General features: G+C 40.6%; 1 protein-coding gene across 1 annotated transcript; it reads right to left on the reverse strand.

Annotated features, from left to right (window-relative positions):
• Positions 1-1,286: 1,286 nt before the first annotated feature.
• LOC139479238 (uncharacterized) lies at positions 1,287-20,186 on the reverse strand. Its single transcript, XM_071262097.1, has 28 exons — positions 20,132-20,186; positions 18,802-18,858; positions 18,506-18,666; positions 18,130-18,378; positions 17,670-18,021; positions 17,275-17,530; positions 16,973-17,138; positions 16,548-16,877; positions 15,916-16,437; positions 15,439-15,782; positions 15,150-15,332; positions 14,353-14,614; positions 14,015-14,162; positions 13,649-13,906; positions 13,263-13,535; positions 12,702-12,942; positions 12,360-12,573; positions 5,189-12,211; positions 4,700-5,038; positions 4,343-4,502; positions 4,042-4,226; positions 3,649-3,920; positions 3,337-3,484; positions 3,013-3,133; positions 2,502-2,728; positions 2,062-2,361; positions 1,798-1,860; positions 1,287-1,541 (listed from the first exon to the last, which is right to left on the reverse strand). Exons 1-28 carry the CDS (start codon positions 20,184-20,186, stop codon positions 1,482-1,484), a joined length of 12,969 nt encoding a protein of 4,322 aa, XP_071118198.1. The 3' UTR covers positions 1,287-1,481.
• Between the last annotated feature and the right edge of the window lie 1,422 nt (positions 20,187-21,608).

Genomic DNA, 21,608 nt, shown 5'->3' on the forward strand with positions numbered 1-21,608 from the left:
TTCATACCAATATTTCCAAGAGCCTCATACGATTCTTGCTCAAAAGCTGTTTCATCAAGGTCATAACAGTCAATGCCTGAGTAAAGCTTTCAAAAAGTTTTATTGTAGATATGAGGAGGACATTTCCAAATTTGACGCATCAGTGACAAAAAATTATATCCGATGCAATTCCCTATTTTGACTTGTAACATAATTTTTATGTTCCCGTGTTTTTTCAGGCAAACTATTACTTTGCCTTTGCATGTGTTTGTGACGGGTGCTACTGTTGGCGAACGTTTCGCGAATACATAGCATCGTCACTGTTTGATAGTGATTCATAAACACACGCTTCTGATTTAGTCGGAATCGCACAATGGACTCTGTTTTTACAAAGATTTCTCACAAATATGGAAAGGGTTTTGTCGTTCATATTAACTCACAAAGACTTCTGCCCATAATGTCGATATATTAATTGATTCGATCACCTTAAAAATTTCGAAAGAGCATCCAATTCACCTCTTTTCTTTAGCTAAATACCAGAAGCAATTGTCTTCAGACTAAAACCATTATTTAGACACTACATCTGTAGAGGTATTGAAATCCATAGATGGGACAGAGGAGAAATACTATTCGAGACTACCATAATAATTAAATATTGTGTAACATATTTCAACATCACTGGTTCAGGTTTTATTTTACCTCATGACAGACAGACATAGTTCAGGGTGAGAACAGTAGTACAACATGATGGAAACCACATTTGGACCAGTGTTCTTGTGTTTTGTGAGACTGTGTGTTCTTGTTTCTTGTGAGACAGTGTGTTCTTGTGTCTCGTGAGACATTGTGTTCTTGTGTCTTGTGATACAGTGTGTTCTTGTGTCTCGTGAGACAGTGTGTTCTTGTGTCTTGTGAGACAGTGTGTTCTTGTGTCTCGTGAGACAGTGTGTTCTTGTGTCTCTTGCAACACTGAACTACTATGACATCTCTTGAAAGTAGAAAGTGTTATTTGTAATAACACCATACAGTTTGAACTGTCATGTCAATGACAGATGACAAGAAGATACTATACAAATGCCATTACATAGTATGTGATGAGTATGGCAAATACTTGAATAATCCAGTTATTCCGTGATAGAAAGTAAAGATGTAACACCATAGAATATACGGAGACACACTTTGAATGCAAATATTTATTTTTGGACTGGGAAGGGTATTAATACATGTAACTATGTCACACTAACTGTAACCTTTACTGAACAATAGACTAATAACACATTTCACGTTAAGGAATTGTTGATAAACCAGCAAATATAATATGTTTTAGTTATTGTCATTCTGAAGATTGGTATGACAACCAGATATGCTGTTGGTATATCAACTGTTCAGTATAGTTTACAAGTAACATTCACTTTACACAAAACGTTAGGTATTATAAATAGTCAATAAATATGCCTAGATCATTTTTCCGTGAGGGGGTAAGTTGGCGTTGGAACGTCGTAGTCCTAGAGACGGATGGCGTTGTACCTTCTCAAGGGACGTCTCTGAGAAGCGTTTGGCAAGGTCTGCAAAACAGCGAAAAATTATGTAAATATGTAAGCTGTTTCATTTGAAGTTGATCTATTTGTATTCTTTGAATGAATTGATTTCTACCAACGTATGCGTGCTTCAGAATGATTGTTTTTTATTGTTCATTGTCTCATATCAGGTACGAGCATATCAATTATGAGCAAAATGACTTGGTTAACTGCAAATGTAAATTAAGATATTAAAAAGAGATGTAAAGTACACGGTGCCCTAAAAACCTCATGTCCTACTTACTTTTATTTCACCATTCATTCTGGTTGTAGCATTAGGTGTCTGCCACATTGACTTTGGAATGTACTGAAAATTGAACAAAATAATCTTGTTAAAACAGGATATTCAAAGAATAAATAGGTTCAAGATCAATTTAAACGTCAATGGGATAGGTATATCCTCGGGGATGTATATGATAAATAATACATTAGTAAAACTCTTGATTCTGCAAATCTGGTAGCCGCTCGACTTATTTCATGCTGTGGTAATCTACGTTAAGTAACTTACTCTCTGGTATGTTGCCCTGTCTGGGATGTAGGCGCTGATTGCAGTCTTTGCCTTTTGAACATACGTCTGGATTTCTGGAAGGGTGTCCAGAGATTGAACTGGGATGGGCAAGTATAATTCTATCTGAATTTCACCATGTTGAGGATCCCAAACTGTGACCTTGGACTTTTCCAGAAACACCAATTGTTCCCTGTACTTCTGAACCTCCTCCTCAACCATCTCCTTGAGGATGTCATAGATGCTCTGCAGGTGCTGCTTGAGGTTTTCCTCTACTTGCCAGTAGTTAAATGCCCACACACCCTGTAAATCATTGACAAGCCATTAAAGTTACAGTTTCTTTCAGTCTGCGCCAACATACTTAGAACTTGAAAAGATAAATTGGCTTATAAGATACGAACACAATTACAGTTTTACATCAAGCAGACAACGTTAGGACTGACCTCTTGGTATGCATCATTAGTAAGAGAAAGCAGATGCTGGAGGTCGTCCCTCTTCATGATGTCTCCCAGGCGGGAGGTCAGCATCTTCTGTGTGTGCTCTACAATCGTGTTGTATCTGCTAGGAATGTTAAGATCCTGTACTTTGTTGGTGATGGTGTTGAGGTATTGCTGGTAGTTGTCAGCAAACTGAAGCCTGATTGTCGCCAATCGAGGATGGCTCTTCAGGTCTAAGAAAAGGTGCAGTCACATGTAAAAATGAACTTTCACGATAATGGTAATTTTTCATTGATCGCCGAAGGAAAGTGAGTAATTGAGTATGTTAGTAACCCCCTTTTTTGCAATAGTCCAACAATATCAAGGCGGGGGACACCAGAAATGGGCTTCACACATCGTACCCAAGTGGGGAATCGAATCCGGGCATTCAGCGTGACCAGCAGACGCTTTAACTACTTGGCTACCCAACCACCCTCGAAGCAAAAGAACACACTAATAATAAGTACCAAAGAATTACCTGTAATAGAAGTCCGCAGGTTATTGTAATGATGATGATAAGTGTTCCTCAAACTTTGCAGCTGTTCATCAAGCCCCGAGATCATTTCAACAGTGTTTATGACAAGCTCGTCCACACCACGCTGCATTGAGAAATGAATGGAGAACTACATCACATGTATAATATCAACACCAGAGAATAAGTAGCTGTCCACCAAAACAGATTCAACTGGGCAAAGGCAAAAGGTAAAAGGCAAAATAAGGGTGAAAATCATAGCATGGATCGCTGAAAACAATGGTGACACCAGGGGTACGCGAAAAGGGTAAGCATGGAAGGGTAACAAACCTTAAAGTTGACGAGTGTTTCAGCAACGATAGCCTGATATTTCTGTCCAATGGGGAAGTTTGTCATCTCCTCCATATATTCAGCTAGTTTCTGATTAGTGGAAGCAAACACTTCCTTTGTCGAAGTCACAAGGTCCTTGTAGGCTTGGCTGAAACAAAGAAGTTTCCACTCGGTTATCAACTTGTGCATTATTTCAGTGAGTATGTGTTATCCTGTGTAGAACTATCAGTGTCTGACAAGGTTATACTTATTATAATTATTACCATAAATTTATACCCAACTTTACATCAATGAAATCACTGATATACTTACAATGCCTGGTTGAAGTGATCTCCCATGGCTGCCATGTAGAAGTCATTACGGTCGTACATGCGCTTGACAGCCCTCCTGATAGAGTCCAGCTGTTTCTCTGTGGTAGCCATTTCTGATTCCAACATGGTTAGGTAAGGAGACAGTTCTTCCTTGGTGGCTTGTGCAATCCGGTGGTACTTGCCTGACAACTCCTGTCCCACAGACTCGTACACAGAGTGGAAAGCGGTCTTTGTATTTTGTCCATATGTCTCCACCTTCTTGGTCAAGTATCCCTTTAAAAATGCAAGGGTACTCATTTATAAAAAAAACAACCCTCACATATTGGAATGCTTATGGCATTTTTAGATTTTCATAATTTCATGTGTAGCAATTACATATAATTGCATTTACTACCTGAACATCGGCGATCATTTGTGGTCTCCAGGATATCCTGGTATGGAGCAGACGGGATGTGTTGAGTCTGAGTGCAGCTAGACTATCAGACACTCGGCGGGAATTCTCCTGATGATAAACCTCAGCCTGCATGGCACTTGAGTTGACATATCTGGCATTCATGTTCAGTGTTTTTCCAGGGTTGTCTGTATTAGAAAATGTTTGTTATTCAGTCATAGTTTGAATGCTTGGTCTCAAAAATTCCATACGTTTGATGAAACGGGATCAAACATGAAGGGAACATGAATATTTTAGAACCTACCCAGATCGTAGTTAGTTTGGAAGTCCACCATTCTCCTTTCAGCATCAACAGTAAGGTGGGCTTGGACAATCTTGTCCCCATACATATTCCTGATCTTCAGCTTGAAAGGGGTCTCCTCCATCTCACCAGAAAGTTCCATGTTCTTGATTGGGGTCTCCATCTGTAAAAAGCGGGAGCTATGTTACTTATGTTCACGTCAATACTTAGACACTATTTTTGTCATGAGACTGGAATTATAACTTTACAATAACTTTTAAAGTTATGAAGATAAACATAAGTATTATTCACAATTCTGTTTAGATCTCTAGATTCTAATTATAACTTTAACTTTTGATTCAATAGTATAGTCATTCTCACCTGCAGCTGTATCTGCTTTCTTAGTTTGTTGATCTCTCCTCTGAGGGCGAAGTTCTTTCTTTCCCTCCTGGCTGTCAGGTAGGTCATTCCAGTTCCAGCAGATACTTTCTCACTGGAGCTACCAATATGGGATGTTAGTTTGACGTCCACATCTGTATATGGATGGCTAATGCCAACCACAAAGCTGTAGTTGGTGTTACCATAGCCATAGGAAATGTCATCCATTCGAGATGTGAGGGTGAGGGTCTTTCGGGAGTCACTGGAGTAGGACACTTGTGTTTTTCCATTGAAGACAGTCCTGCCATCATTCAGCAGCATTTTTGTGTCGATCTGGATGTTCTGAAGAATATTGTCAACAGATATGAATGTGTTCTAAATATGGTAACATATCATTAAGGTTTACTATTCATCAAGACATTTTCCTATGATAAGATCAAAGCATCAATTTGACATTAAAAGTCCAGTGTAAGTAATGTGTTGTGTTCTTACCTTGCCAATAGAAGGAAGTCTGAGAGAGAGATCTGCCTGGTTGTTTTTGTCACCAGGTGTGAGGACTGCTTTCATGCCAATCTTCTTTGTGTCATCTCTGTCTGCATCCCAGGAGAAGGCTCCATCCACAGTTTGGCTTGCACCCGTCTGACTGTAAGACCCATCCATTTGGAGACTTCTCAGAGGGGATCCCACTTTGAAGGAGCTATCAAACATCTTGCTGTAGCGACGGTTACGATCCTTTACATCCACATCATAGAACAGTTTGTGACCTGCATCTTCATTCCAGATGAATTCTCCATGACTCTTTGTCTGGAGCTGTGAAGTGAGGACATTTCCAATGATACCAACAGTGCGGGATGGATGGATAAACTTTAGTGTCAGGTCTTTGTTCAAAAGAGACTGTCTGCTCCTATCTGTCAGTGTGGTCTGGATTCGGATGTTGCTCTCGGGTTCATCTCTGTCCCAGTTGACAAACATCTCACCATCGATGTTCTTATCAGCTATTTCCCCGGAAAGAGTCAGCTGCATTGGTCTTGGTGTCCTCATTGTGAATGTTCCCTGGTCCCTTGAGCCTCGGGAGATCTCCATGTCCATATCCAGAACAGTGTCACCATTGTAATCGGCTTCCAGCTTCTCTGTATATTTGTCTGATCCTTGATGATGTTCAAACCTAAGAGCAGTCAGCTTTGCAGTTTCAAATGGTGTAACAAGGGTGAAATCTGTTGTCAGTTGTTTCTCATTGTATATTTCAAGGAATTGGTAGGATCCATCAAAAGCTATTTGGTCCCTGGGGCTCCATGAAGCCTCAATGTGAGATTGGTATTTCTTGTTTCCGATGGTGTTATGGATAGCCAGTTTGATATCATTGGAAAGAGATATTAAACCTTCCATTTCTAAGGGAGATGAGTAGCCGAGAGATGCTTCACCTGTGAGAATACCAGTCATTGGAGTTTGTATGGTGCCTGTGGACCTAAACTTCATCAGTTCACCAGCATGTGTTAAGGAGATCTCAGCAGAATCAAAGTTTTCAAATGGTGTTGATAATCGTGCAACAGCAGTGTAGGGCGTGGTAGACATGTCAATAGTTGACTCAAGACCAAAGCGATTGCCGTTTCCAGCATTCAGTTTGCTCTCTAGATTGTATCTTTCAATACCATGCTCAAATGATGTGGATGCAGAGAGAACCTCATAGTTTCTGAAAGGTGTAGTCAGTTTGACTTCCACATCATACTTTGGTGAGGTTGTTGCATGGAGTTCTCCTGTAATTTTCTGCCCTTGTGCATACTGTACAGCAGCATTACAGTTGATTCCGTTAGTTGTTGCAGTGTGATCGATCTCAGCCTTGGTGAATTCATAGCCTTGGAAAGGTGTATTGATTTCTAAGCTACTTTCTAGACGATCAAGGTCATGGTTGAAATGGTTGATTTTCGCGGTGATCTGTCTCCTGTCCATGAATTTGACCATACTTTGAGAAGTAAAACGATTCCATGTACCAGAATGATCAAAAGAGAAGCCAATGTTTCTGTATGGTCTGAATGGTGTTAAGATTTTGACCTCACCATGAACATCATCCATTGCTCTGAATTCGGCCTTCATACTTGCTTTCCTCTGGTTGTAGTCACCATTGATACTCATCTTCATATTCCTCAGCTCACCTTCTTTGTGGAATTTGATGTTTCCTGTCTGTCCAAGTCCTGCCAGATTGAAGGTAAATCCTGAGCTGATGTCAATATCACCATTTCTAACCCGGAAGAATGAGTCAGTTGAGATGGAACCACCAGTGCCTATGCTGGCAGACATCTGATTTTTGAAGTTGGTGGGTCTCCCGTTGAAATCTAAATGCACATCAATATCTTTTGTGTATGGGTTTCTGATGGATAAGTCAGTCAAGAGTCGTCTTGAACTAAAGACGTTGTTGACAGATGCTTCTAATGTTGCATCTCTGATTCCAATGGATCCTTTAGCTTTGAGATTATTGATATCCCCTTCTTTACTGTAAGATACCCTCATGCTTTCCAGGCCTTGAATGTTGCTGACAATATTCAGGTTACCTCTCATAGAACTTCCAGTCTGGATATCCAAGTCTGCAGTGAATGACTTTCCAATGGCTTGCACTTCCAAATGACTCTTGCAGTTGCCAATGGATCCCTCATGAGTGAAGATGATTCTGCTGTTGTCAAAGTTTCTGAAAGGAGTTTTGAGTGTAGCGCTTATGTCAATTGTTGGTGACATCATGCCATTTACAGTCATAAGTACTTTTTGATCTTGACCATAGGTAACATCCATGTTGGAGCTAAGACGGCCATTCTTTACTGAATGTTTGTATTCCCCAGATTGGCTTTCATATCCTTGGAAAGGTGTTTTTAGCTCAGTGCTGGCTTGAATGTGTGTCAGTCCAGATGTTAAGAAGACGACCTTGCCTTCAACAACCTTTCCATCCATGTAGCGAAGATTTCCTTCAGTATTGAAGCGGGATAGGGATCCTGAGTGCTGGATAAACCCTCCAACATTTCTGAAGTTCTGGAAAGGACTCCTGATCGTCAAAGATGCCATGATGCTGTTCTTTAAACTGGCACTAAGATCTACCTCTAGTGTAGAATCCTTAATGTTAAGAAGGGCTGTGCTTTTCAGATCAGTGAGATCACCCTCCACACCAATGGAACCCTTCATGCTTTCATAACCAGGAATATTTGTTGTGATAATGAGGTTGCCTTTTGTTGATTCCATGTTTGCAAAGTTGGTCTGTGCAGTAAGTCTGGTCTTGGCAAACTCAAGTTCTGCATTGCTTTTCAGATTTCTGAGAGGACCAGTAGAAGTAAACATTGCTCTGCTAAGTTCAAAGTTCCTGAAAGGAGTTTTGAGCATAACATTTACATTGATATCTCTGGATGTATCTGCAGAGATGTCTGATGTAATTCTCTGTCCGTTGCCATAGGTGACTGCTGAGTTAGATTTAAAGAAATTGCTCCTGGAATCATGTCCATATTCAACTGTCATCATTTCAAATGCAGTGAAGGGTGTCTTCAGCTCGGCACTTGTTTTCATCTGCCTGTATCCATTATGGGAGAACTTAACTTTGCCCTCAATTGTTTTGCCATCCATGTAACGGAGCAGTCCTTCGCTATTAAAGTCATTCCAGTTGCCTGTGTGTTCAATGACAATGGCTGTGTCTCTAAAGTCTCTGAAAGGTGTTCTTAGAGAAAAGGTTCCTCTGATGTCTTGAGCAATTCTACCTGTGATATCGGCTTCAATGGTGGAATCCTTAAGGGAGGCTGAGACAGAACCTCTAAAGTTGTCGCTGCTTCCCTCCTTGTTGAAAGATGCTTTGAACATTTCCATACCCTCGATATCAGAGATGATGGAGAGACTAGCCATGGTAGTAGTTCCGTGTTCAAATGATGAATCAGCAGTGATTGATTTCTCCAGGATTTCCATTTGTGCATGACTTGTGCAGCTGATAAGTGGTCCGGAATGACTAAACACAAGTTTATTGTTTTGGAATCTGTTGAAGGGTGTTTGAATGGTAAGATCAAAACTGATCTTAGGTGATGTTTCGATACTGAGATCAGATGTAATTCGTTGTCCACGTCCATAGAGAATGAGAGCATTTGATGTCATTTGGGTGTCATCGATAGAATGGCGGTATTTGAGAAGTGAAGATTCATATCCAAGGAAGGGAGTCTTGATTTCTGCTTTGGTATCAACATGAGCCAGTCCAGATTGCCACAAAGTCAGGGTGCCCTCAAGAGACTTGCCATCCATGTACCTGATAGTGCCTTGACTTGAAAACCTCTGCATGTTTCCAGAATGTTGAAGAGAAAGTCCAACATCTTTGTAGTCTTCAAATGGTGTTTGCATGGTAAGAGATCCTTCAATTTTTCCATCTGTCTTCAGCATAATGGAAATATCAACTTGTTCATTGTCCAGAATTCCACTGGCTTTGGCGTTCATGTCACTAATGTAACCTTCTTTGTGAAGCTTGAGTCCAATGTTTCTGCCCCTCCAATCTTTTGTGTAGCCAAAGTTGGTAGATAGATCTATCAATGGATATCTGAAAGTGAATGCTGACTCTGAGTTGAAGGAGTGCCGTGAACCAACTGCTCCAGATACCTTAGTGGAGAAACTTCTTAATTGACCGTCATGATCTATGACAAACTTGATGTTATCAGAAAAGGGGGATTTGAGAAGAAGGGTTGTGTCCAGGCGTCCGTTGGAAAATCTGTTCTGGCCAGAGATATCAATGGTTTGATCTTGTCCATAAGTGATAATTATACCTCCTCGGATGTTATCCAAAGAGCCACGCTTGTTGAATGAAACTTTAGTTTCTGTCATGCCACTGAATGGTGTCTTCAGTGTGAACACCCCGGTTGATCTAAAACCATTATGAAAATCTAGGTCCACTTCCCCAGTTTTCCTTGCCATTTCTATTTCTCCATGGCTCTTCACGTCATCCCAGTTGCCCTCATGTCTGAACGATAGCTTGTTCATTTCATAACCAGAGAAAGGTGTGGTGATAACCAGACTGCCATCATATCCCTTTGCCCAGTTCAGTTTCAGATCACCGGCCAGGTTGTTGTCTGAAGCAAACGAAAGATCAGCATGTGTTTGTAGTGAACGTCTTCTGAGTGCATGCTTTAGGGATGCACTCATGTGTTCCATTCTTTCAAATGGAGTCTTGATGGTGACGTCAATAATAATGGGGGTTCCAATGGCATAGACAGCATCGAGGCTAATAGTTTTCCTTGGGTAGTATTCAGTTTCAATGTGTGAGCGTCTTCCCTTGCCTGTATTTTCACTGCTGGCAAACACCTGCAAGTACTGATACTCGTGGAAGGGAGTATCTATCCTCATTTTTCCATTCATATCATCTAGGTTCCAGTTTAAGACTCCAGCAAAGTTTCCCAGGACTGGGGTGATAGCAAAGTTAGCTTTGCTCATGAAGTTGCTACGGTCACCATTGAATGAAAGTCCTGCTTCCAAAGATTTGTAGTCATCAAATGGAGTCTTCAGTGTTGCCCGGTAATTGTTGAGACTATCAGGTGTGATGTGTGCTTCAAACTCAAAGGACTTTCTGATGTCATAGCTGAAGCTTCCTCTGGATATTAAATCAGAACCTTCCCTCTTGTGGGATGCCTTCACGACAATATCTCTGAAGTTTTCAAAAGGACTTGTCATCCTCAGACTTGTTTCAATATCCTGGGTAGATGGAGCAGCAAAGGAACCATCGAGCGATAATTTGTTATATGGAGACCATTCTAATTCAGCATGTCCCGAGAGTGGATAAGTTACATAGCGAGCATTTATCTTCCCTTTAAGGTTGGTCATGGGTGATGCCAGTGTAAAATCAGACTCTGTTTGCCCATTGGATCTAATGTAGTTGATACCTGCTGATCCAATCATATTCTCTCCCTGCTTCATGTTAGACGAGTGTCGAATAAAACCTCTTCCATGTTCATGGTCAAGGTTGATGTCAATATTGCGGATTGGTTCCCATGGTGTTTCAATTGTCACTCCTCCTAAGGCCTTTGTTCTGGTGGCTGAAGCATGGTTTCCAAATATGTTGACAAATATACGTTTGTCTCTGCCCCATTCTGTTGTCATTGTGCTCTTCACATCATTGTGAGTATTTCTGTGTTGCCAGTTGTTGGTGAATCGGTAGCTTGGAGAAGAGAGTGTGAGCTTGCCAGTGTTTTGGAACTGCCATCCAGATTTTGCGTGGTTCATATCCAAGTCATAGATGTATTGATCACCATTGACATCCAGTGCAATGTCAGTCACAAACTTTCTTAAATCATCATTGTGAGAAAGACGGAGATTAACAGCTCGCATTCCCTTGAAGTTGGACTTAAAAGTCACAGTACCCTCAATTTCCCTTTTCTGGTCAGTGCATCGGTTCTCTCCAGTCATAATGAGCTTGGCATTCTTTCCCTCTAAGCTTCCCTTCATGATAGTGTTGAGTGAAGTTGTCATTCGGTGAGCTACTTCGGTGCTGAACCTTCTGTATCCCTTGAAAGGGGATGTTCCTGTGATAGTGAGGTCTATGTTTCTTACAGAGAAGGGTTTCTTCATGCTGACAGCAGAAGAGATCTGATTCTTCTTTCCACCCCAGGAGAATTGCATGGAAGAGCCATATTTTTTGTCATCGTCGTCACTGCTGGCCTGGGCCATTAGTTCCTCAAATCCTTCAAATGGTGTCTTCACTCTCACAGAGCCATCAAGTGACTGCCCATTTCGTCTTGGGACCCTTTTGAAAGATGTGTCTACTTTGACCTTCTTGTCAGTGTCCCAAGAAAAATCAGCACGGGTTGTATACTGCTCACCACTAGCATGTTTGATATTGAACTCCACATCTCTGGTTGGGTATTTCATTGCAACAGTGGAAGCGAAATTGCCAAGTGACTTGAGATTGAGTTTTCCTGTAAGGAGGAATCTCCTGGAAATGTCCTTATCAGCATCCCACTTAGCATCAGCAGAGCCCTCATATGTGACACCTCGCTTTCCCCCTTCGACCTGAAGAATGACATGTCTTGTGGGGTATGTCATGTCCATGCTCCACTTGGCAGATGATGTCTTGGAGTATTTATAGCCTGTGTTTATTCCGTAAACCTCACCAGCATAATCAGCCTGAGCAGAAACCTTGAGGTCTTTGTTATCCAGGTTAGTGGAAGCAGTGAGTTGGATTGGCTGGATGTTATGAAGGTTGATGTTAGATTTCACCTGGTGGGCTGCATCCTTCTGTCTTTTGTAGGTTGTTACCATGGTAGACTTTTCTTTATCCATGTAGAAGGTCATGGAGTGTGTGTAGTCTTTCTTTGACTGGATTAGATCGGTATTCAGACGTAGTTCTTTGCCTGGATAGGAAAGGCTAGCTTCACCCAAGAGATTAAGTGTCCTCTTTCCACTGTGTCTAAGATTGAGAGCAGCATCAATTGTATTTCCTTTGCCATAGGCAAATGTCATGGAGGAATTCAGATTGCGACTGTCTTGGGCGTGCTTTCCTTTCAGGCTCAATTTTATATCCTGAAATGAAAATCAAAGCAACCACTTAGTAACAACTGCTATACAGATGATAAATATCTTTGGTATATAACTATAATATTATTATTTAGTTGATTCTTAGCTGTATATTTGGCCTTATCCTTATGCTATGTACAATCAAATGACTTACCAGTGGTCCCAGAGTAGTTTTCATTGTATAGTCAACTTTGGCTTTGGAGCCCATGTCATGGTTGACTAGAGCATAACCTGTGATCTGGCGGGAGGAGTCCTTGGATTTGGGTCCATATCTAAATGTTGCACCAGCTTCTGTGTGTTTCTTGTTGTGAGAGAAGTCCATATCTGTGAAGAAGTTCAGCTGAGGGAATCTCTTGTCTTCGAAGTTTCTGGAAAAAATCATAATGTCTACACACATGATGCATACATTTGCAAATCAACTTTGCTATCACTAAAGTTGTGACACTGTCCTCATGTATAAGAGGTTGATATGTCAATGTTTACAAATGTAACTTACGTGTTGAGCTGGTAGTTCCAGAGGGACTTGGTGCTACGATCAGTGTATTTAGAGCTGAATGTGATCTTGTCCTTCTTGATACTTCGGATCTTAGGCAGGTTGTAGTCCAGAGTTATAAAGGAGCTGACTGTGTTCATCTTGGTCTGCACGTTGCCGCTAACCTTGGTGACCAGAAAATGGGAGGACACCGTTACACTTCCAGTGTACTTACTTTTGGTACCACCTGTCTTCTTGATGTTACCTGATTTGGACATATATGCATAAATTAATAATCATGATCTTCAGTAGGTACTGTGGTTAAATGTTTGTTATTTGGAATTATTCATCATCATTTGCAACAGCAAAGTAATCAACCATTGAAAATTTCAGTTTACCCGGTTAACGGAGTTAAGTACTAACATATACATGTTTCTCCACTCATTAATATTAGATTACTTAATATCAATATCCAGAAGTTTCTGAATATCTGATACTAAATTGTGATTGTGAACTATATGTCTGCATTCCTAAATATTCCTTAAGTTAGTTTCTTTGAGGCATGTTCCGTTCTATAACACTTACATTTGAGAGTGATTGGTTTGGTCAAGACCTTGTGGACATCTAGAGACAGACTTCCCTTGAGTGATTTGTCCTCTTTGTAGTCTCCTGAACCAGAGAGTGAGACGACCTCAACTTTTGGGGTCTTCACCGTCAATGTTGGGATGACCTTGATGATGGACTTCTTTCTGCCACTGTTCTGGTACACCAAACCAGCCTCGAGAACGTAGTCCTGCTTTGGAGCAAGATTGAAGGTACCCATCACACTCTTCTCAATTTTAGAGTTTAGTAAGGCAGCTGCAAAAGTAAAGTAAGATAAAAGAAACATGAAAAATGGTGTTTTGTTGTGTTTTTATGTTGACGTGCTATGATTTTATTGAATAATTGTTAGTTTTGAAAAGTGAACTTACATCTAAAGCTGATTGCATTTGGTGTTACCCCAGCAAGGGTTAACTCAACACTGGCTCTCTTGAGTGCTTCAGCCTCAACTGTGCCACTGAGTAGGATGACTTTGGCTCCAGGACGTCTGATCTCCAGTCGGGGGATGTAGGTCACAAATGTCTTTACTTTCTTGATACCCACTTCACTGATGATACCATATTCTGAAGATTCATCGACAATCAGATTGCCCCTTGTGCCTATCTTGTTACTTTCATATGCCATGGACCCTGTAGAATGAAATGAATAGTATTACTTTCAATCTAAGCATAATAAATCACAAAGTTCTATGTTTCTTCAAATGTGACAGCAAATAAGGCTCAATCCAAACAACACACCTTTGAATGCAGCCTTCTTCCATGGGGATGCTAGGTTGATTTCAAGGTCTTTATCTTTTTTATTTAGAAGAAAGTCGAAAGCCAAAGATCGGTCAGTTCTGGATCCAGGTGTGTTCACAGCTATCTGAGCTACAGTGGAATACTGATTCTGAAAAAAGAAAAATATACATTTTTTACCATTAAAATATAACTTAGTTGCTCAATTAAGTAAAGATGCTTTCTCAGCAGAGAACTTCTTATTTCATACAAATGTATGTCATGATGTCTCCTCTGTAACAAATTCACATACCACCGAAACGTGTGACTGTTTTGAAAGAAGAACTCATTTACAAACTCACCACTGATTGTTTAGCCATGAGCTTGTAGCCAGTGTGTGTGTCCCTCTTGTAAAGAACGAGGCTTTGGGAGAAGGGTCCTGTGAAGGGGAAGTATGGAGCATCATCCACCATGGAAGCATTAGGCCACTGGAACTCATTACAGAGCTCAAGGCCAGTAATTGTGGCAAGCCTGGCTCCTGTGCACAGTTCCAGCTTCTTCCTGTTGCCTGAGACCAAGTCTTGTTTCTTCTCCTGATCACCATGAATGCTGAAGAACTCTGTGCTGTAGAAAATGGAAGGAAATATTAGTCCATAAAAACGTTGAATATCATGTTTTGATTGGTTGCATTAATAATATTGGCACTATTCACTCACTGATCACGGAGGAAGCAACAACTACTCTTGTCCGCTCACTCATTCCTATCCCCGCTTATAAACTTAAAACATTTGGATATCACTCTTTTGGAGTAGCAACTGCTTATAACTCGCATAATCTGCCTGACTTCCTGAGATATGCTGACTCTTTGGTACATTTCAAAGCTAAGATATATATTTTCAAACTTTATTCTAACATCCCATAATCTCTTTCCGTTTTGTGTAGATGCCCATGAGCACGTTGTTGCGGAGTTTTTGATCGTGTTACAAGTGGACGTATTATCATTATTAATATTTCTTAGTTTCTATCACTTCATGTAGTAGATTGATTATGAAGTGTTGTTTCCTAAGCAAAGGCATAACAGTTATTTTAAAATATTTGCTTGTGTATAAAAAAGGGAATCCTATGTATATAGAAGAGCCTGAATATTGGAAATGCTTACTCGACATCTAGGATTTCCATCTTCTGTTGAGGAAAGTCAATGTCTGCACTAAGAATCTTTCCTCGGCTGAGCGCTACGCGCCCTTTCAAGGCAGTGCTGGAATGCCAGGTGTTGACAACTCTAAGACCTGTTTTGGTAACGAAGGCATCCATGCTCATCGTGCCAACAATCTTGATAGCTCCACTGAAAAAGAAGGCAATGGTTTCAGACTTATATTTTATGGGCAGTTGCATGGCAAATGTGATCACATTAATATTTTATTAAAAAGGACTGAATACTTAAAATTTACCTTGGCTTGATGTGTCCATCAATGAGGAGACTGCTTGGTGAAGTTGTCATTTTTCGGAGGTCGACTTGACCAGAGGCCTGAAGGTCGATGGTTGCTGTTCCGTTGACGGTGAGATTGAGGGGGAGACCGGAGCTGGTGGGGATGATCATGCTGCTGTCCAGGATCATCATACTCTGAGTGAAAGAGTAGTCTTGTTTCTTGGACATCTTGATGAGGAAGTCAAGAAAGTTGAAGTTCTTGATAGATGCCAATGGATCTACGCCTTTGAAATGATCATAGTATATTTCATTGCCAAAGATCCTCATGTACAAGTCTCCTCTGAGGTGATCAAGGTTGACATTGCTCTGAAACCAACAGCAATTTGAAATACATGTATATTGTTCTGTACTTAATGTTTGAATGGCTTTTAACACAAAAGTATTGTGTGTGCCCTTAGACTTAAGAGAGAATTAAATGATGGATATATAAGAAAAGCACCTTTGGTTTCTTGGCTGCCTTTCCTCCAAAGTAGCTGTAAGGGCCAAGGTAGTTCTCAATGAGATACTCCACTCCTTCCATGCGTCCACCCAGTTCAAACAGATTGAGAGAGTTCCCAAAGAGATCAACTGTCATGTTGAGCATAGCAGAACGAGGAACGAAGGATTTATCTGAAAATATGACATTACTCTCCAGCATGGCACCAGTGTTGAACTTCTCCAGAAATAGAGAGCCTTCATAGTTGCGTGAATACTTGAGTGTTGAGAGGTCGAAATTCCTTCCGAGGGTTTTGTCTTCCAGGATTCGTCTGATGGTCTGTTTCTGTGGACTGGATGTTTCCATCAGGTTGGTAAGATGAGACCAGACAAAGGCTCCAACTTGATTAGCTTTCTCAGATTCGAGAGTTCCTTGGATTGTACTCAAGACGTCTTCAGATGGGCACTGCATCACAGCCAAGTAGGCAGCAATTCTCAACTCAGAGTCCTCATCAGAATCTTGGTAGATGGTCATTACTTCACTTCTCTGGAATGAAACACATGTTGTGACATTATGGTTTTATTAAATAATTATTGACATTAAAATGTAACAAATATCATATATATATGAGTTTCGTATATAGTTCCATAACTTACATCGGCAGTACATTGTAGTCTTCTGTAGGCCTGGATGGCAGCTACTCGGACCTCCATGGGGTTGGCTTGTTTGTTGAAGCAGCTGCTAAGCGTAGTGGTCAGTCTGTTCACATGGCCTGCATTTCCGAGAGCACGAAGTGCCACAAGACTAGTCTCCAGATTAGAATCTCTGATGTAGCAGCCATAACCAATGGTCTTCTCCATGGTAGAGATGATACGTGTGATAGTGGATTCCTCAGAACAAGCTTCATGATGGTTGCAATAGTTGTTGACCATAGTGGAGATCGGAAGCATGACCGCCTTGCTGTACTGTGGGGTGTCAAGAAGCGCCTACAAATAAATAGATTCAGAGAGAATATTAGATTTGGAAGAAGGTCTCTTTGACTGCTTTTAGGGATTTTTCTGCGATGTGAATAACAGCTTACCTTTACTTCCTGCAACATCTCCAGTGTTGGGTAGTGGATGAGAGACAGGGAAGTGATCCACATGGTTGCCTGTGCACCAGTGACTTCTCTTTTTAGCAGAATTTCTTTCAAGAACGTAACAGATGCACGTGTACTGGCCATCGGGATAGTGTCCAGGAAAAACTTCCTAGAAGCAACCAAAATTGAAGGATTAATAAAAAAGGATGTACAGATGTTTATCAAGGATTGTTGTTGAAAGGATTTTCAGGAATGGTATATATGATATGCAATATGTTTGTGTCACTTCAAGTGTTTATACTAACTTGACTCTCTCGCTGTTGTCAGTGCAGGTAGCTCCAGACTTTACTTGCTGGTAGACACTTCTAAGGTTATCAACATCCAGATTTTTGATGATGTAGACAAGCTCAGAGAACAAGCGTGGAGTGTCGGGGCGGATATCCTCGCGTGTATTCTGACAGATCTCTCGCAGTTTACTCTCAGCATCTCTCATTGGTTGGTCTTTGTTTCCTGGTCCATAGGCATGTTCAAACACAACTCCTGCCCGATTTCGAATGTAATCTAGAACGTGTAAATAATAAATTAAGTATGTACGACCATGAGGAACATTTATTAAAGATGATGATTATATGTATTTAATGATCTTTAAGTATTGTGTCATCGGCGAAAACTAGCACCATGAGATGCATGGACTGATCACCTTGTCTTGTGGTAACACCAGATCTCTGAGTCTTGTAGTTGAGTCTCTGAAGGATTTTGGTGGTGGCACCGCTGGTGGCCCTGGAGAAAGGTCTGAATGTGTGGGTCTCCCGGATGAGCGCACTCTTGAGGAGTCCATTCTTGTCCAGTTCTTGTTCACATTCGTGTGTACTCTTCATGAGGGGCAGAGACTGGATCTCTGAAGGAACTCTGTACTGCATGCCATGGACGGAACTGTGATAACCATTACGATCAGTGCAACCTAGGAGATCCTTGGTCTTCTTAATTGTTGTAGAGTACCAGCCATGTGATGCCACCGTGTAGTTGGTGTTGCACTCGCCTGTGACGTCACTCTGGGGACATCAAGGATAGAACTTATGCATATGTATCCCAATACATGCATGTTATACAAATTATACATAATACAGTTTTAAAACACAAGAAAAACATGTTTGTTTTACCTCTTGTACTCTCTGGTTCTTTTCCAGGTTATCCATACTGTTCTGGACAGCAGTGAGAAGACCTCTCTTGATGTTGAGAGCCCATGTGGTTTCACCCTCAGCTGGACACAGTTCTTCTACTATGCCATCTTGGAAGGAAAAGCGGAGGGGGAATCGCTCTAGATTCCTTCTGAACACGCCTGACTCATCAGCGTATTTCGTTGGTGTAGAGGTTGATGGATCAGACTGATATACCTTCACATCTCGCAGCTGAAACACATGTTTGTAAAATGTTACAATAGAAAAAAGATGCCCCCTTTTTACACATCCCGCATTTTTCTCACAATGTTATGGTGTATTTGACATTGCTCTGATGAATGTGTGTACTTGCACCTACCCTAAGAGCCATGTCGCACTTAGACAGCACCTCAATGTCAGCAGTTGCCCGGATACCAAGAGTCGCTTGATCACCAGAAGCTCCTTCCATAGATGTATGTGTCTGAACATTGTAGTCGAATTCATAGGTTGTTCCTGGGAGGTAGTTGAACTTGTTCATGTCTGACACAAAAATGAAAACAACTGATATTAGTTCTATCCACAAACATCGATATGTATTTTTCAAACAGTTTTGATTATAGATATGTAGATTAAGACAAGATTAGCAGTCATTACAAACTAAGCTATTTTACTTACCTCGGCATCGTCTGGCGCAGGATGTCGTTTCATCGCGTGACTGGTAGGTGATTGGCCCTAGTATAAAATATCATGTTTAATCAACAATATATAGAGAAATGAATGGTATAGAAAAGTAGTTATGCGAAACTATGAAATCCTTGTTAGGATTGGTATGGTGGAAAGAAATTCTTTTGATGAAGAGTTGTAACACCATCCTCCAGTGTGTCACATTTGCAAAGTGGTGTCATGTTGTACTATGACCTCACACACATGGAACGTTTGAACCTACAAGACTTAATTTCCCTATAACCTAAGAGCTCGATATGTCAAGGGTCAACTCGTAACGTTGTTTGAACTAAACAATGAACTAAAAGTATATGAAAAGGGAGCCTATAACTGAATACCTAAGGTGATAAATTTCAACATTTATAGCTCACGTTAAGGCTTATACCAATCGACAAGTAGGTGATGAAGAAAGCGAACATGTAACCATTCAAAATGATGGGCAAGAATGCTGAGTTTTTTCTCCTCTGGAAATGTCAAATGATGTTGCAGATACCTTTGAATCACTGATGTGAAAATATCAGAAAGTTCAAATGGCTTACAGATAGTTATTGTTCATCCTTACCGGTGCATATTATGAACTTCGCACATGATCAAATACAGAAGTGTGGCTAAAAAAGCGAAAAAGGCCTGTTTTGAAAATGTAGATGAATTATGTAGCACGTATGTGTACTGTTGTTATCTATATATCCAGACCCGTGAAGATCCGGGGTTAGGATAGGTCTTCAGCAACCCATGCTTTCCGTAAAAGGCGACTATACTTATCGTAAGAGGCGACTAACGGGATTGGGTGGTCAGGCTCGCTGACTTGGTGGAAGCATGTCATCGATCCCAATTGCGTGGATCGATGCTCATGATATTAATCACTGGATTGTCTGGTCCAGACTCGATTATTTACAGACCGCCGTCATATAGCTGGAATATTGCTGAGTGCGGCATAAAACAACAAACCAACCAACCAACTATATATCCAATGAAAATAAGCTTGGATCAAAGATTTGCTCTTTGGTCAAATATTAGAAACACGCTTCCTGAACGTCTCTAAAATCGGCCTGGTTCATCTAGTGTTGTCACAATTCCCAAAAATGTAATGAAGAAAGTCTAATGTATATATTAACACACCTGATAACTTTCATAACAACTCTAATAGTTTTCTCAATTCTTAAATCAAGCAGATCATGTGGCCCCAAAAGGGACCTTATTCAACCTGGTCCGTCAAAAACATAATAACCTGAAATATATCATTCCACTAGTGCAGGTACACATTAAAAGTCTGAAGACTTACCTGCCAGTGCACTTGCTAGCAGAGCTAACAGCGTAAAGGCTGTTGTTGAATACATTGTGTTGGGTTCTTGGGGAGACCCTTCCCGCAGTCGTGTGTCTATATGCTTGCTTGACACCGTGAAGTGTAATGGAACGTGTGTCACAGCGTTCGTCGTGGTTTCTGAAGCCAATGCCCACTGTTGAGTTTTATATACAGGTATCATAAGTGGGGTGGTCAAAGGTGACACCTATTGCACATGCTGACATGCTGTATCAGTGACTTTTGACCACGGCGTAGTCAGATGGAGATACTGTAATCTATATATAAATATTGTAGATCAATGGGCATTGCGATTAACTCCTGATTACATGTCTTTAGTTGGGTCATGTCCATCAGCATATGCTGAAGTATTATGTATGTGTATCAACGTCACGAGTAGCAAAGGTTAGTTAGATTTAGACTTTGTTCTGTGACCGTATTTCAATGTTATAAACTGTGAACTACGTTTCATAACAGGTAAAGTGTTGAGGTGCCAGTTTGTATTTTTGTCAAAGATTAAATTTAGTAGAATGGTGTAAACATGGAAGCATCTGTATACTTTTTGGAAAGTAAGTCTGCATGCTGAAGGCATTTGAGTTCAGATACACTGCAGCACTCAAAAGTATTACAGCTATGAGACAGGGGTCAATAAAGAATCTGTTCTGTGCTTGGGAAGCCAATCTGCAGTGCCGTTCGGATACACTGACATGCCATGAACCAAATCACTGATCCTGACCCCATTTGGTGCATTTAATCGCAACAACAAGCAGTTCAATGTAATCCGTCAAGGTATGTACGAGTCAAAGCTGATAACAGGATATTCATACACCAGGCACACGTATCATAACATTCCTTTTACATAGCTCTTTTAAATCGCTATTAATGTTGAAAATAATACAATTCTTTCTAATTCATGTTCAATGTATGAATTGGTAAAATCAAAGAAGTTGGTGTATTCTGATGTTAGATCAAACTACCCTACGTTTCTTATCGTTTCGGAATTTGTTGTGGTTAACCTTCCATTAATCTGTAGATGATCCTTGTTACAGTTAGATACTGTAATCAGTGATACAGATGCACTACGAATGAATTAAGGTCTATATGAAAGAGCACAGTTGTTATACTTATAATGAAAAAATGACTATATTGTCATCTAAATAAACTTGTATTCTATTCAGAGTTTGTTTTGTAAGATAAATTAAAACAAACACATTTTCTTAAATAATGGTTCGAAAATGTGGTTTGGTAGCCAAACATTTGCAGGAAATGAGAGACTTGAACAAATGTTGATGAGTGTTGAGCAGTCTGCTGTCAGTCTTGCATTTCCCACTGTACATAACGTTGAGGGGTGACAATGATCTACCCCCATCACTCGTCAGGATAGGCATGTTTCTTCTCATACACATCGCATCATGCCGTATGAATACCCCACTCAGACACAGTACACGGACCACGAGTC

The sequence above is a fragment of the Haliotis cracherodii genome, unplaced genomic scaffold (genome assembly GCF_022045235.1).
Source record: "Haliotis cracherodii isolate W230 unplaced genomic scaffold, xgHalCrac1.p SCAF_4, whole genome shotgun sequence".
NCBI classification, from domain to species: Eukaryota; Metazoa; Mollusca; class Gastropoda; order Lepetellida; family Haliotidae; genus Haliotis; species Haliotis cracherodii.